General features: G+C 46.2%; 2 protein-coding genes across 5 annotated transcripts in view; one reads left to right on the plus strand and one right to left on the minus strand.

Moving 5' to 3' along the window:
* The window catches only part of LOC139992332 (uncharacterized), a 261,704-nt gene that overhangs the window by 111,344 nt on the left and 133,642 nt on the right, over positions 1 to 16,718 (plus strand). The window lies entirely within an intron of this gene.
* The window catches only part of LOC139992329 (nephrin), a 138,444-nt gene that overhangs the window by 50,076 nt on the left and 71,650 nt on the right, over positions 1 to 16,718 (minus strand). For 3 of the 4 annotated variants that reach the window (XM_072013073.1, XM_072013074.1, XM_072013076.1), the window contains one exon: positions 303 to 413. In XM_072013073.1, coding sequence (XP_071869174.1) covers positions 303 to 413 — 111 coding nt within the window. Of the gene's footprint in view, positions 1 to 302; positions 414 to 615; positions 1,143 to 16,718 lie in introns of those variants that run through there. The other variant, XM_072013075.1, reaches the window with a different exon arrangement.

Raw genomic sequence — 16,718 nt, forward strand, 5'->3', positions numbered from 1 at the left:
TCCGCCAGGTTTTTATAAACGATGCGCAGCCACTTATAATAATTCATCCCTCTAATCGGCTGGAAGCAATTTCTGGCAGCGATCCATTATTCCCGGTATTAGAAAGGAGGCGGACTTTAGTCAACGGGGTTCCGGCCAATTAATCCACAGGGGCGGAACATGGCGACAGATTATTTTCTCGCGAAATAAATGACAGCTCTGACACGGGAGTGCAAACAGAGGGATACACCGTTTTGCAAGATTGTTTCGGAAGCCGTTCGATCGTTAATCTCGCACACGAAAAATTTACAGTCGACGCTTACCTCCGTGAACCTCGCAGACAAGGAACAGGTCAGCTCCTTCGGGATAGGCCTCGAGAAGTTTGCTCATGTCTCTTCTCTTGGCGTCGTAGATTATCGGCTTCGCTGGCGGCACTGTGAACAGAAAGGGGGACCAGGTGAGCGGCGACGCGTTCCCTTTTCTCAACCTAGACCGATAGAATCGAATTGGAAGATAATTTGGGTGAATCGAAGGGTTCACGGGTAGGAGAAAGGCGACCGATAATAAGAATAAAACGAAAATAGAACAACGTGCGATCGCGACACAGTTGAACGAGACAAGGAAAATCACTTCTACCTGACTCTCGAAGCGAGGACCTTTTTCTCCCTCGCTTCCTTTTATCTCTTCGATTCTTTCGTCGATCGACTTGGTCCACGATACAGCCAAAGTAAACGCAAACAGGCCGAGTTTCATCCTGACGGCGTATTTCGCTCGATACTTGATAGAAATTGCCTCTGGCTATCGCCGCGACCATGTCAACTCGAAGCGTGCATCCACGCTTTCCGCCGTCCTTCTGTTGCAAACAGGCACCGAACAACCGAGTCTTTGTCCTTTTTTCAACGGAACGAGACGGAAAGGACGCGAGATTCGCGACGTCAGGAGTAGAGAGATTCGCTATTGTAAAACGCTGGAAAAGACTTCTGCGAATATAAACTCGATAAATCATCGCTGGGAGTCGGCGTCACGTGTAGCCACAGCGAACATCGCGTTCTGATTGTCACGTACGTGTTACTTTACATCGTAGATTTACAACAGGCGAGAGAACGCTCGTCGTGGGTTTCTCGATCTAGTGAAATTAAAAAATGAAGGTGCAAACGAACGTTCGTTCGCTGTTCGCCAGTTTAACAGTTTTACCTGTTTGCTACGGCGTTCGTCCGCCGCATAGTGTCGCTTTTAGTTTTTGTTTCCCTTTATGTAGGTTGTAGTTGTGAAACTATCTCATACTTCCCGCAATGAAAAAAATCGAGGCGTTTTGGAAGAATTCTTCGAACAAATGCTCTTGTTTGTACTTTCATCTTTTAATTGTAGTAGGCAACGCACGGGTATGTATTTGTCGTCTCTTCACGGTGCCAAATAGATTGTTTCCCAGACAGGTATGAATGCTTGGAACGTCTTTCGCTACGTCATCGTTTCCAAATTGTATCCGTTCATCTACTTTTTCCCATCGATGATCGAGAAACGCCTTCTTAATCGTCCAGATTGAACGACAATCGCAAAATTACGTCGCTCAATTTGCGATGCGATTACCAACGAGTTCTCCTTTCTGCATCTTTTCTTTCGGAACGATTACCATTTCGGCGTGGATGCGAGTCAGTGACGGTACAAAAGTTCGAGAGCAAAGAAAGAAGCGAACGAGTCACCGATCTCTTAAGGATGCTCCAAAGACGTACGTCGTAATCTCGACCGAGATTACAGTCGGACTGCCCAAGACGGTAGCTTAGCGGCACTAATACCGGCATTCACAGCGCGACCCTTTATAGCACGTTTACTCGCCGCTTTGACATCTTCTAGCTGGCCTTGTTGTTCCTTTAAGCGTAGTGTTCCTTCCATTAGCCATTGTTCTTCCGCCAACAGTTTCGTTCTCCCAGGAAAACAGCATTCTGTCTTTATTGTTTCGAATCGAATGTGTTGAATTTTCCGAGGGAATATCTTGCTCTTCCAACGAACTCCAGTTGTCAAGTCCTATAATATCTCTTGTAGGTCTTCACATTTTCTATTTTTTGATATCGGTGTATTTGCACTTCTTAACCGACAAGTGGCTTGTACGACGTTTCCTCTATGTACATGATATTTTCGCAAAATCGGCGTTACGTGTTTTGCAGATTGGTTAGCAATGATAATTTACCGTGAAACAACTGGTAATTGTACATCGTATTTCGCGGGATCGTAATTTTTTGTTCTTGGATGCAAAGTTTTCTCTATCCACGAAATCTTATAAGAATGCTGCTCACGGCCCTCTCGTAACATTGCAACATAGTCGGTTCTCTCGAGAAGGCTTTCCGCTGTTTGCAAAGCAGCGCGTAAATAAGCAAAACTCCGGAGAGCTCGATTTACACTGTTTCGTGTGTTACTGGTTTTGCAGAGGCGGAAGAAGGTTAGACGCGGTTCGCGCGGTCGCGATATAAGATGCTCGCTTGCTCTTGACTGAATCCAATCCTTGCCTTCGCCACCACGCTAGCGGTAGCTGGGTCAAGGAGGAAAGGTGAAAGGCGAAAGGTAAAAGGTAAAACGAGGGGAAATAACGCATGCGAAGCTTAGTCATAGCTTGCGTTCGCACAAGCAACCTGGAAAACTTTTACCCAAATTCTAGTCGACTGGAACCGGAAGACGCGAGTCACGAGACGCCGATGATTCGTCCGAATCTCATCGTATCGGGGGAGTACCATAAAACGGGGAACGGTTCTCGGTTTTACGTCCGTGTATATCGCGGCACAGACCCTCTGGCGAATTTCGATCGTAAACTTTTATATCACGGTGTCGGGGGAATTACGTTGAAACCGCGCATCGTGGCCTCCAAGAGATAAGAAAAACGACGAATTACGCTGCTAATCCCACGACTAAATACCCAAAGGATCGCCAATGTTCTCCCGATTCTCGTACATTTTTCCTTGGGCAATCTGCGAACGGTATAAAAAAGTCTTAAAACTCGCGACTGGCTCGACCCAGCGATTCCGTGCTCGCCATTGTCGTTTCGCTTTGAATCGTATACGGTGATTCGATGTTCCGCGATTGGACACGCGATGCTCGAGAAGAAGTGAGAATTTCAGAGTGCAGTTTCAATCTCGTCACGTGCGATGCGTTCGTCGATTTTGGTATCGCTAACACCTCGTCTCGTTCCTATATTCGTCCAGGGTGGTTTGTCTCTTTTGGTCGGAGAGTGCATCGAAACGATGCGCGCCATCGTCGTATAGTCGAAGCGTCGCATCGCGTCGCGTCGCGTCGAGCTGTCGTTCCACACCATCCGACTACCATTTGTTTACCCATGCGTGTTTGTCCATCTCTGTGTGAGGGAATATTCAGTCGTGTGTATGTATATACTGCTATACGTTTTCAACGGAGGCTGCGTGCAAACCGTTATGTGTAGCTACATCGATATAGATATAGGTAAAGGTATAACCGACAGAGAGCAGCTATCACCTTCCTTGCCACGATCCGGATGCACCATTTGCAGGATATTCTCCGACGCTATCGGGCCGCGACGTGCTCGGCCACGTACTTCCTCTTTTCCCCTTCGTGGACAGGTACGTGCCTATAGATTTAAATTTGCCATTTGTTCTCGCGTCGAAGTTACGTTTCTTTGACTTTTTATATGTATATGAATTACAGCGACTTTTTCTACCTCTTTTTCATTCGGACTCGGGTATTTTGTTGTCTAAAAAGTTTTGATCTTTTTTCTTGGTTCGATTTTCCTTCGTTCGCACGGTGTTCGGAAATACCGAATTCTTTCCGTTTCACGGACAATTATCTATCGCTTATCTATATTAGTTACGATACGGTAAACAAAAGGGGGAATCGATGGTCGTAAATGCTTGGAAATTACTGATTCAGTTTATAAACGGTACACACCTTGATCAGTCGTGGAAAATTCGAATCACCGATAAATAATATGGTCGCAAGTTAGTGTATTAGCGTATTAACGATATTATCCTGGAAAAGTTATCGACAGTGTGACGTAATGCTCGCGATATTTTAAGAATTACGAATATTACCGTATTACTGCCATATATCAAGAACGATATTTCTATCGATTGCGTTACCATCGCCTGGTAACCATCTTTTTTTTTTTTTTTGGCTTTGTCGTGTATTGATCAAATGTTGCGAGAGTCAGCGATATATAACACCGTGATTCGATACCTGTTATGGTAATCGAGACAAATTTTTTTGTCCCTACAAATATTTTACAATGTTTCGAGTCGAACGGTTCGGCAATTTTTATTTAATTTCGCGTCGGTTGCGCGTCACAAGCACGCAGCACTCTGAATAAACCTGACCATGGAACTTTTGAACTCGTGATAAAACGCGGTGCTGAGATTCAAATGGCCTCTCCGTTAATAAGAGTCGCAAAAATGGCGATCATCAGTTTCGAATGTATTTATACGTGTTACGGCTATTATTTATTCTCTATTATCCATTATCCATTATCGGTGGGTGGACAGATGGTCGCTTTCAAGGTTGATGAATTCAATTTGACGCTCGATTCTGGGCCACACGTTTCTTGTCCGCGGCACTTTAAACAAATGCCAATCCGTCGGAAATACAATTTGGTTACGTTAAGCAAATCGTCGGCGGCCAAGCGAGGGTAGTTCGCCAGATAACACGGGAACTCAAAGAATATTTTACATTTGACCGAAAGCGTGCTAGGCTTACGAACACGGAAGGTGTTTGAACGACTCGAATCTATTGAATTCTCGCGGCGGCGTTCTACTCTTTGTACGCTATCCTCGGGACTCGGTAGCGCAAGTGCTTAGCAGCGGTAGCAGGTAGGTAGACGTGTGTTAGGTCGAGCCGTAGAGGGTTGGTCGAGGAACACACCACCGTACCATACGGCGGCCACGTAACGATTACCGTTAAAAATTTAGGAAAATTCCTCTGTCGTAGGTGGAAGCAATATTGTTTTTATGCGAGCATGCCGCAGTCATGGTGCCCGTTATATGCTATATACGCTTGTATATGCGCCGCACGTATCACTTTGTGTATTCTTCGAAACGTCCCTGTTCGCTGAAATTCTACTTTCCGTTGGATTTTTCAGCAATAACTTGCGACGAGTCTACACGCGCGACCCAAACGTGCGACAACAAACGTCCATCGTCGACGAGTAATCGTATTCGTCGTTCATTTTACATTCGCCACGCAAGGATCCTTATATTCTGCAGGGAGGATCGCAGTCGTTTTAGCGATCTACAAACTGGGTATTCGGGTTTCACCTGGGAATTTGAAAGAACGCAACCCCAGCTCGAAAATTCTTGGCATTCTTTCTCACGTTCATCGATTCATAAATTTTTGACTTTTGTAACCGGAGTCCCGGCCGAGGGCGAAGTGACGATTCAGGTCTACGTTTTAATTAAAGAGGTCTGCGAAGCTTATTTACAAGCGCGTCGAGAGTTCAGAGAACGAGAGCGACTCGACTCACGCGTACACGTTGGACGAAAAAGCGTTGCACCGACTGTCTGGCGACGGATTACGTTTCCAGAGTTTTGCTCTGGAGTCGTACTTTGTTAAGTTGGCCGTCGTACATTCGTTACGGAGGGGTGTGCGTCACAGCAGTCCGTTTCTCGACGCCGATGTCGCACCGATGAAATAATTTATACGAGGCAAGAGAAACGACCTTCCGCTTTCTGTGCGAGAATTAATAATTTTGCCACTAAGGCAGCCAGCCCGACAAAGAACCCGTACAATTTCGCTGGACAAATTATTTAACGCTACTGCATCACGCCTTTGTGTCCGTACATACATACGTCTTTTTGTTCTGGAATTTCCACTTTCTTCCGTCCAGGTACATTGCGCTTACGTGTCGTCAATGTTCCCTGTTTTCCTGTTGAAGCAATGAGACAATCGCCGGTCGAGAAATTTAGCAGTGGACAAAAAGGACGAGTGTCGTATCAGGTTGTCCCAAAAGTTTCTTTCGTTTTATAAGGAAATAATAGATGCACAACGTTTCTCCTTTTATATTATTTTTGTACCACTAGAACAAAATGGATCATACGTAATTCGTATAAAATATTATACAACAAAAAGCGTTATGCGCCTATTATTTCCTTATAAAACGAAAGAAACTTTTGGGACGAGCTAATACATGGGGCGTATCGTTAAAAAATGATACCGAGAAAAAAATCCAATGCGAGGACACTGGCAATCTTGTTTGTCTTGCTTCTGCCGACCGACAACTTCCGCGAAAGTAATTAATTCGTCGGAAATGAACATGAATTGACTCTGTCTAATGTCCGTGGAACGGCGGATATATACACTGCTTCCGTTGTGTTTTGTTCTAAAAAGCAGCTTCACTTTGGAACGTTCATTTTTGTCAGGCGACGGTATATATAAATAAAAGTCGTCGGATAAAAATTCCTGCATGAGTCTTTCTCTGCCGGCTCGAAATGGAAACACCATGGGCGTTTTATGGTTTGCACCTTCTACGGAAATTGGATGTTTTACGAACGCCGCGGACTCGAGATGAACGTGACCGAGGAAGACGAATCGAAAAATACCGTGCGAGAGTTCATCGCTTTTCTCGCTGCTCTCTATCCTCTTTTCTCTGCTTTCGATACTTCTTCTCGTCTCTCATACCTCTTGTTTTCCTTCCGCTTTTCGTCGTCCATTTTTCTTGTCGCAACGTCAAACGTTTACGTTTGACAAGCAATCCTCGAGCTCGTATCCAGAACGAAAGAGACCGACGACGGTCCGTAACGTTTCACCGTGGAAGTCCGGAAGCCCGTGATCGTTTGCTTTTCTTGTCGTGGGTAATGGCTACCCTTGTCCTTGCAGCCAGGTACGGTCTCATCGAGATAATTTCCGGTACCGAAGTACGATACGTTTTGCGCAACATGCAGCGTGTTCCCACGCCACTCGTTGTACGCGCGCGCCTTTCTTTCTTCACGTAAATTATTCCGACGTTTCCCAGGTCAGGAAGGAATCTTTGGTATCGCGCGTTTCTATCTTTATTCTCCTTATTTTTGCAAATGCGACACGCGCGTTCCGGAGCTTTAAATCGAAGGGAAGACGCGCGGCTACCAAGGATACATGGAGCGAGTGAAGGCCAAGCTCTTTGGAAAAGGGATAGCGTTCCGATTCGTTCTCTCAGGCTTTTCTCTTAGCGTTTTCGAAAGAGATCGGTAGAGATCTCGGAAGTTGGCGTAGCTGGTCCGTACAGAGTTGCTACGAAGCATTACTTTTCCTCGAACGTTCTTTCGGTTTCTTCTTTGTGGATTCTTTAGAGGGAATTTCTCAGCCAGCACGATCCGTAAGCAGCAGCATTCCGCGCAACTTCCTATCGTGCGATCAACGAAACGAGACAAAAAAGAAGAGAGACGAGGAGAGGGTGGCGAGAAGAGCGAGAAAAAATAGAAGCCGGTGAACGGCGAACGGATTATCCGACCGCTTTGAATTCTCAATCCCGCGTGAAATGCTTCTTCCGCTTTCGAAGACGGCGAGCTTCGCCTACTTTTTCTCTTTCTTTCTTTCTTTCTTCCTCCCTCCCTTTCTTTTTCGCACAGCCGACAGAAGAGGCTCTCGACACAGATGCAAAAAACAAAAGCGATATCGAGCGTAGGAACGCCGCCGCTTTTCGTTCGCGGAGAATGCCTCTACGTTGCAACGTTTGCGGCTCGATTCGTGCAACGTCTGTAGATAATAGCCGCATATTGCACACCGATTTAGCCACCGGATTTATATCCATACGGAAACACGTCCATTCGAAACACCGAAAAATCCACTTTCTCTTCTTCTTTTCTGTGGTTGAAAGTAACGATGCCAAAGGGAAATTGGACGGAGAGCTTCCGTTAAATCGTCGGTTCGCTTTATGGATTATCCGCAGATTTATTTCATAGCAACGATTAACGCGAATATCAGTTTTACGGTTCCTTACGGTTATCCTTGCGATCGGTGGTGATCGGTTCTTTCCGCAAAAATGTCAACGATACAAGTTTACAAGACAGTAAAGTCCGTTACAGCCGAAGTTGTAGCCGGCGTATCCGACTGACGCGACGTTAAAGCTAAACGATTCAGCGCGATATCGAGATACATCGGATAGACGGCGATTCGCGGTTTCGCAGTTAGTCGCTTCCATCGAATTTCTCGTTTTGTCTTACGATATCGTCTTTCGACAAAGCCGCGTCAAATTATGTCGAAATTTGCTTCTGCTCCGAAATATTCGATCTACGTCGGTACGGACGTGGCCAACGATCGGTTTGGAGTGGAAATAAGACACCTCGCAACGTCTCGAATTTACGATGGAAATTTTGCAAATAGGTGGAACGTTTGCCTGAGCTAGCGAAAACAACGCGGCCTTCCTTATCTGTAACGTGAATTCTCCACAGGTTTGGTCGGATCGAGAGACGGCTTCCGATTTCGCGGCGATTTAACCAAAACGGAATTTACTCGGCGTTGGAGAATCACGCTGTTTCTCGTACGACGATAAGTTCTCTACCACAAATAGGATCTACCACTGGGAACGTTGCTATGATCTATGTACTCTCAGAATCTACGAAATGATTTTTAGAAGCTTGCGATAGCGATCTTTCAAAGAACTGGGAAAGTCAAAGAGATAGTCGCGATTCCTTGGAGAAGTGAAACACGTTCGACACTGTAGTCCTGTAGCTAGCAATAAGCAGATTTTGGATCGTAATACGTGTACTTACATATGTATATCGACGCGGGTAACAGCTTGGAAAGCGAGGAAGAAGCCAACGTATTCGTTTGTCTCGTTAACGTCGACGTTACTGTTCCGGGTAGAGCGAAACTAACGTGCACGTATAAAAGGAACGAGCCTCGCATAGAGTCGAGTTCGATGTACGAAAACAAATGGGAACGTCGAGACCGGAAGACCGTGGAAGGAAAAGAAAAACCAATGAGGTAGAGGGAAAATATTTGCGTAATCCCGGGGGAATGGCTCTAACGAACGGGGCAACGAATGGTCGAGCTCTGCAATTTGTTTAATTCGGTTGTTTGAATATCTCGGAGGCGATCCTCGTACTTTGGGGCTTTCGAACGCGGAGAGGACTCATCCGAACGATTATGCGCGTTAACGATATATTCGATGCTCGATAAACATGGAGGGATTGTTTCATTTAGAACCTCGAAGTATGGAACCTGAAAATTGACCTGAAAAGGGTTAACACGTTGAACGCCATGCTAGTTTTACAGAGATTGCCCGTGGCGCAACGATGAATTATTTATTACCCGATACATATAATGTTGAAATATTATAGGTCTATATTTCATGTATAAATAAAACTATTTTTATATGCTTTATACCGCATTAATTTCGTTACACCGTTGTTGTAACGATGGTAATAATGAAAAATTTATAATTATTAACGTTTGTTCAAATTATGTATTTGTACCAATCTCTACGGTGCTACCGAAAAGTTGAGTGCCGGTCACCGATGAGCCCCCCGTGGTATTCGACGTGTTGAGAGAATTTTCACGAAATATAGGAAACTAACGAGGAACGTATTACGGGAAGGACGCGGCAGGCCAAAAAGGAACAGAAACAATGTCAAGGGGGAATTCCTGAGTCGGTAGCACGGAGGCAAACGAGAAGCAATAGCGGGAACAGAGCCGGCGTTGAGTTACGAGGTCGTCGGACTCGTTTACGAGCTCGTAAAATTTGCCATTCTTCATCAGGAACGCGTGTGTTGCGCGAACATAATTCTCGCTGCCCTTTCGCAGAAATTGTTCGTGGATAAATTTTTGCGTTTCCCCACGGAAGTCATTTCACGCTCGTTCGTCCGATAAAGGAGATATTTTCGGGACGTTACGCGGAGTTAGGCGACGTCCAAGGCACCAACGATCGCTTCATGTCCCGAGGCAACATTTCCCGAAAGTTGTACGCAAACTCCGAGTCGAACTCGTGGTAAAAATTCGAGGCTGTTTACGCTGTCTATGTAGACGTAGACGGTCGGCTTTTACGAAGTTGGTTATCGGAGAAGAAACTGGAAGAATCGGGGGAATAAGGAAATCGAGCACAGAACTGGAGCAAGAACGTGGCGGTATTCGTTTGAAATGGAGAAAAATATGGCCTCGCGTGGGTCGTAGGGGAGTAGTCTCGCGAGGCGACAATACGCTGGTGAAATCGACTCGGCGCGGGCCGGCGACGGCTACGAGGATGCTCTTTCAAAGGTATGGCGAAACACCAACTTTCCGGAAAACTTGGTAACCAAAAAGATTGACAAAGCGACGAATCTGGTAAAACTCTCGACAGAGAGTCGGCTAGTGCACCGGAACTGTTGCAGATCGTATTCAGATCGTAGGAAAATATCCTGGTATATCCCCCAGGGAGAAACGACCCGACGACACGTTTCTGAAATCGAGTTGTCGTTGCAATACCGGTGCAACTTCAAAGATGTTTGTTTCGTAACGTATTTCGATCTCGCGCACAACTAGCATATACTGTGTCGCAGTAGCGTACTTACACTCGCCTTGCGTCGCGACGGAGAACGCGCGACTGCCTTTCTCCTATTACGGAAAAAGAACCAAACGGTTCAGCCGCTTTACGCCAGTCGATTTTGCGCTTTGAGCCGACGACGCTTGAAAAATGTCGAAAGACTTTTGTGATAGAATCTCTATCTAAAATTGAAAATAGGAGAGACGGGAACGTTTGAGAAAGATAACCATTTCAGTTTTTCGAGGAATAAGAAAAAATAACGACGAGAACGCGAAGCGCCCGGTATGATGGAAACCGTCAAGGCGTTCCCATATGACGAATGTTTGAGTCTCTATAGATGCAGCAGAGGAGCAGAAGCAGCAGCAGCTGTGCGAGTAGTATTAAGTAGATACGTAATATCGTTTCGGGAAGCTGTTAAGAATTCTCTGGAGAATTTTTGCGAGATCCATATCCGTCGAAATACCGACCATCGTTCGCGTCCAAAATACTTCTTTTTTATATTTCCATCATAGGACGGATTTTATCGTCACGGCATAATTTTAATATCGATCGATCATGGTACTCTTCTCTTCTATTATCAAGTCGAAGGAAACAACGAATCCGAAAACTTTTTATTAGTCTCTGGAACTCGCGTCGGTGAAGTGGACGCGATAAAACGATCACGACAATGGACAGCGCGGATGAGGAACGCGTTGAAATACGAGGCACGGCGTTATTATCGGTTACGATCCAGGAACTACGCACAAAACGACCCTTTCTTCTCCTATTCGTGCTTCGCTTCGTTCCTTTTTCCTCCCCTCCCTTTTCCCTTTTCCTTTCTCCTTTCTCCTTTCTTCTTTCCGGGCACTCATTTTCCCTCGACGTTGTTCTCCGCGTGCTTCTTCGTTTCTCGTAGCGAGCGTTTTCATTCTGCGATCGTAAACTACCGAGTACGACGTGTCTACCTTTTCGACGAGAAAGAACAGCTATAACGAGACGCCGAGCAATTACCATTCGTACGTACCTCGGGAACTCATAAGTACGTATTTTTCCCTGTCTTTCCGCGTTTACTTGTTCCGTTTCTCTCGTAATTTCTCGCGGAACCCTTTGCAACGTAGCCCTTTTCCGAGGCGAGCCGCGTACGTATCTTCCAATCCTGAACTCTTTCAAAGGAATCCCGTGCGCTTCTGAATCGCAAAAATTCCTTTCTCCCTATTGCCATTTTAGCATGCGTGTCTTGGATGAAAGAAAGAGGCCGGGCTGATGCTCGTGCTTTCCCCGAAATTGCTTTCACTCTCTTAATCGCGAACGTTTCGATCGTGAAACGGTCGTGGTTTCCTCGCGAAAGGAACGTGATTTTCGCGCTCGGTTTCTTCCTCAAATGTGTTCCGACGCGGTCGGTTCGTCAAACGTATACCAAGAGATCGTAAGGAGAGAAGGAGTCGAGCGCTATCAAAGACGACGAGCAGTCATATCCGCGCTCTCTCTTTCCGTGGTCTTGTTAGCTTCGTCTTTCTTATCCATCGAGTTTCTTATGAAAACTTGGCTCTCGTCTTTAGCCCAGTTGTGCCGTGATCCAGATTTCGAGAATCCTGTACGGGACTCTGCGCAAGTTCGTTGCGATGGAAGCACTTACGGAAAACGAAATATCGGAAAAGTAGCGTCGTCCAAGGACAAGAAACTTTACCGGTAGATTTGCGATAATGGACGCAAGTCCGAATCGCTAGCGTTGTATTAATTATTCCGCTGTCGTGCGAAAGTATCGGCTCGAGGGCTAAGTATGCTTCGCCCGTTTAACGAGGTCGCATTCTCTACGCGCTAAGTGCGTCGTTAATTAATTCGGTTGTGGAGCGGAAAAAGCGAACTGCCGCGCCGCGCCGACGAGTTTCAAGAGACCGTACAGCGTTAACTAGCGCGTGCGCTCGCGCGCGTACCCGTTGCATCGCGAACCGTTGTTCTTTCCTTCCAGCCGTTCGGCGAGCTTTTCTCGGCTACCAACCAACCATTCGCTGATCTTATTGATCAACGAATAGAAAGAAAATTACGCTTTGCTCCGTTTTATCGCGAGGTCCCGGAGCATCGTTTCCGAAGCGCTGATCGGGACTCGGATGATGGTTCGATAGCCGAAAAAATCACGGAAAAATGGCTTCGATTTCTGAAGTAGCACGCGTATGTTGATTACGTCTGATCTCGCCTTCACTGGCTCAAGGAGGGACGGGAGTGTCTTTGAGGAAGACGGAATGCGAGACGCGGGCACGTCAGAGGAGAGAATGCCGAGGTACTCGAAACGGTATACGTTCGAGAGCTACCAACGGACAGAGGATATGGTAGAGGAGCAGGAATATCGGGAACGACGGTGAATTCTACGCGTGACTCGAATAATCCCCGGCGCTCTCTCGACATTGGAGGACACAGTCTCAAAACTCCACGGGATCTCTTTCCGAGTTGTAATCAATGATTCCCAGGGAATCGACGATTCTTGCTTCGGATCCTTACTTTCAGCTTTCCGATTCCGGACGCAACGCTCGACCCCGCCAAACAGGATACGTTTCCAATTTTTTTTTTATATGTCTCGATACCGGACAATAGTTGGAAGACGACTCGCCTGATATGAGTTGGAAGGAAGCATCGGTTGAATTGGATATTATAAATTACGTCACCAAATTTACATCCTACCCACCGTTGCTATTCTCAACGGGTAAGAAGACGGATGCTCGATAACGGGTATAGATGAAAACGATCCTTTGCACCGTTCTTTCGCGGAGGAATAATTCTTGTCTGTTTTACCGCAGCAAACGTCGAAGGTCGGCCGGCAATCGCGTGGAACGGAGAATAGGGGCAGGAATTCTTTTCAACTAGCGTGTTGCATAAGATAAGAAGAAGAGAACGGTCGTTCTCCGGCTGGAAAGGAATTGCCACGAACGACGGTAAAGACGAATGAGCCTTTTGAGGTAGAAAAATATGGCAGCCGGACCATCTGCGGATCTTTCCATCGGTTTCCTCTCTGTCGTTCCACGGATCTGTCTTTACGTCAACGGACGTGAATCGAAAGGGCACGAGCTGGGCGCCGTGAAACTCCCGTATGATTCATGACGCGTCGTCCCATCGATCTACAATTTTTTACGCGCTATATCAAAGCTTTCCGTTACCGGAACGTTTCCACGTTCTCTCGTATCGCGTGTCTCATTGTCAGTGGCGATAGAACAAAAGCGCACCCCGTTCCATTTACCAACCAGCGTTCGGTTAACAGCATTCTTTCGTTCTCCTTTTCTTCTTTTTTTCTTTCTCTCGTTATTTCATCCTATCCACCGCGACATCCGAAAAATTAAGCGAGTAGAAAATAAAAAAAAAAAAAAAAAAAAAGAAAGAAAAGAAATGAACGAGAACCGCAGAAGGAAGTCAGTTTTCCTTCTCGTTGTCATCGAAACAGCATCGTGGCTCGTCGACGCTTCGTTCGCTGGACCAAACTCGAGGATCGATCCTGCAGTTTCCTTCGAAAACAGGATGCTTTAAAATTCCCGCAGACGTCGTCCTTCCGGCTAACGAGTACCATCGTGTTTTCGTAGCTATCCTCCGGCCACTACCGAACTTTTACCGAAGAACGAACGAGAGAAAAAAAGGGCAAAAATTTCGGTATGCGATAAAAGTAACACGAGAACAACGAACACGCATTGAATTCTTGAATTATATTTTTTCGACCAACGTTCTTCCAATCGGTCCTAAGACGTATTTCGCTATCGCTCTCGACTCTGGAACTCCGCCATTAGAAATCCAACCGTCGCGGCAAACGATATATCCACCAGCGACGTCCATTCTCGGTCTTCTCGTTGGCCGGAGAAATCGAGCGTTCGATCGACCTTCCACCAAATTCGATCGCACGGTACGTCGTTATTCCTTCGAGATTCTTTTTATCCGATTCGTGATGTCTTTGAAAGATAGGTGTCCGTGAAAGTAACTTTGTAACGTCCTCGTTTGCTTTCCCGTACTTGTTCGCTTCCCTGTACTTTTCCCAGAAATTCTTGAGTAAAAGGGAGCCGGGCCTTCGTCAGCGTGCGTTCCGGTTCCGGTTCCGGTTCACTTTCGGGACATGCGTTTCCATTACCTACTGGGGAAACTATTCGCTGGATAAGGAAAAGTTACGCGAGCGATACATTATTCGCCGGACGATAAATTATTCGACAAGTACTCGGGGAAAAAATCTTCGATGCACGATATAATACGGTTCTCAACTTACGGGTACGATGTTGCTAAGCCGTGGTAAATTTCGCCAAGATCGAAATCCAACCTCTCTTTTTTCTCTCGCTTCGACTTTCTTTCTCCTTCTTCGTTCGCCTGGCGCGCGCGCCTTTCAACGTATCTTCCGGGATATAAGATGAGATTTTACCGAGGGTGCACCGATTCAATTCTGACGTCGAGTTACATACTACAGAGTGGCGAGAAGAGATCTTTTCAATTTTCCAAAATAGACCGTATTCGGCGGAAAGCTTCGCGTAACAATTTTTTCCAAGGAATGTCGCTTTGCAGGCATCGCGACAGTTATTCGAACAAAAAAAAAAAAAAAAAACAACCTCGGGAAAAGAGGTAGTTTAAAGGAGAGATCGAAGAGCGAAGGAAACGGAAAATATCCAAGACAAAAGGCGTGGCTACCGGTCAGACCGTTTGACCCACGAACTACCGTAAGATGTTTCTTTGAATTTTCCTTCGAATTCGTTAACGGTGAAATACAAGCATGGCCGTTTCCGCGCTGAAATTTCAGAACGATTTCCTTGCTCGTCGCGTTTCACGTTCGTATTTCACGCATAATTTCCTCCTTATCTTTCTCGCAAACCTGTCCTCGAGGTTCGTATTTCTTCTCTGGCAAAAGGGGACCGGAATCCTCTCCATCGAGGAAGACGCATCGCTCTCTTCGCTGGAATATTTAATTTCCGCGAAAAAAGTTGCGAGTCGGCGGTGACTCGGCCGAACGACGGGACATTGATACTTTTGCGGAGGGAAAGCTGGTAAATTCCGGGTTATAACCAAAGTGTTTGATGCTGGGCTTATTTCGTCGGAGCGAGTCCTTTCCTTTTCCTGTCTTTCGGGTCTCTAAGTAATTACAGATAAGAGGCTTAAGCGGAGATGCTCGCCGTCGGGTATCGACTCTGAAGTATTAGACGGCATTCGACGGAATAAAAGAGAAGGGGAAAAAAGAGCAGGGGAAACCTCGTGTCTGGTAATGACACGATCTTGCAGCGACGATGGTCAGGTTGTCGCGTCGCGCCACGCCGCGTTGTGGGAACCGTATCTCTTTCCAAAGAGACCTACGTTACTATCCTCTAAAGGCTTAACGTATCGGTCTTCGTTCAATGAGGCTAATAGATAATCACCGATAAGAGGCTTTAACAACAAGAGGGATATTCAGCATTAAGCGTCTATTTCAGTGAATAACGCGTTTGCCAATGGTTCGTGATTCCAGCGATTTCGATGCGATGCGTCTAGAAACAGATTAGAACACTTAATAGTCTAGCAGAGAAAGTAGCCGACCGACGCGACGCGCTTTAGCAGTGTAGGTTTGTCTCGAGTCGTTGGGACGTGGTGTGAAACCGATTCGGTGGAGCGTCGGCAACGAATTTTTGTCAGCGAACGATGAAACTGAACGCACGAGTGGCCAGAGCGCAAGCTCGACGGCCGTTCAATAAGCGCATAACCATGCGGTTAAGTATCTGGTTCGCAACGATGCGAAAAGTTTTGAACGTAAACGAAGAGATAGAAGATCGTTAGCCTGGAAGTATTGGAAGCGTAGTGTAAGAGGAGATAACGAATAGAGTGGCATTTAACGTTGGCGGATGAATAGATAGACCGGATGGGATAGATATCCAAAGCGATACGCGGTTAGAGATGGTTAAACCGATAGGAGACGACGAATAGTGGTGGGCCGAGCGGAAATCGGGATAAGACAAAATTAATTTATCCGTAATCGGCGATTAGATATCCTTGAAATGCAGAGCGCAGAGTGCAGAGTGTGGGTAGTTCCTTGTCAAAATCTAAACTAAATCCTAATCGGATTAACGTTCACCGACTCGACGCTTCAGCAGCTTCCTTTCCCAAGTTTCCAACACGGTTCAACCCCAGTTCCTTCGAGTGGCGATTCTGCTCCTCGGCGAAGTACTCGATTTGGATTCGCGATTTCCACTTACGAGACGTACGTATAAAAGGAACATTACGAAATGAACAAACACGCTCGATATTAAGTCGGAAGTATTTTTCCCGGGGGAACGACAACAAAGAGAGAGACTATCGCGAGCGATCGATTAAGGCGGACGCTAAGATTAATTTCACG

This window comes from Bombus fervidus, chromosome 11, assembly GCF_041682495.2.
Source record: "Bombus fervidus isolate BK054 chromosome 11, iyBomFerv1, whole genome shotgun sequence".
Lineage (NCBI taxonomy): Eukaryota > Metazoa > Arthropoda > Insecta > Hymenoptera > Apidae > Bombus > Bombus fervidus.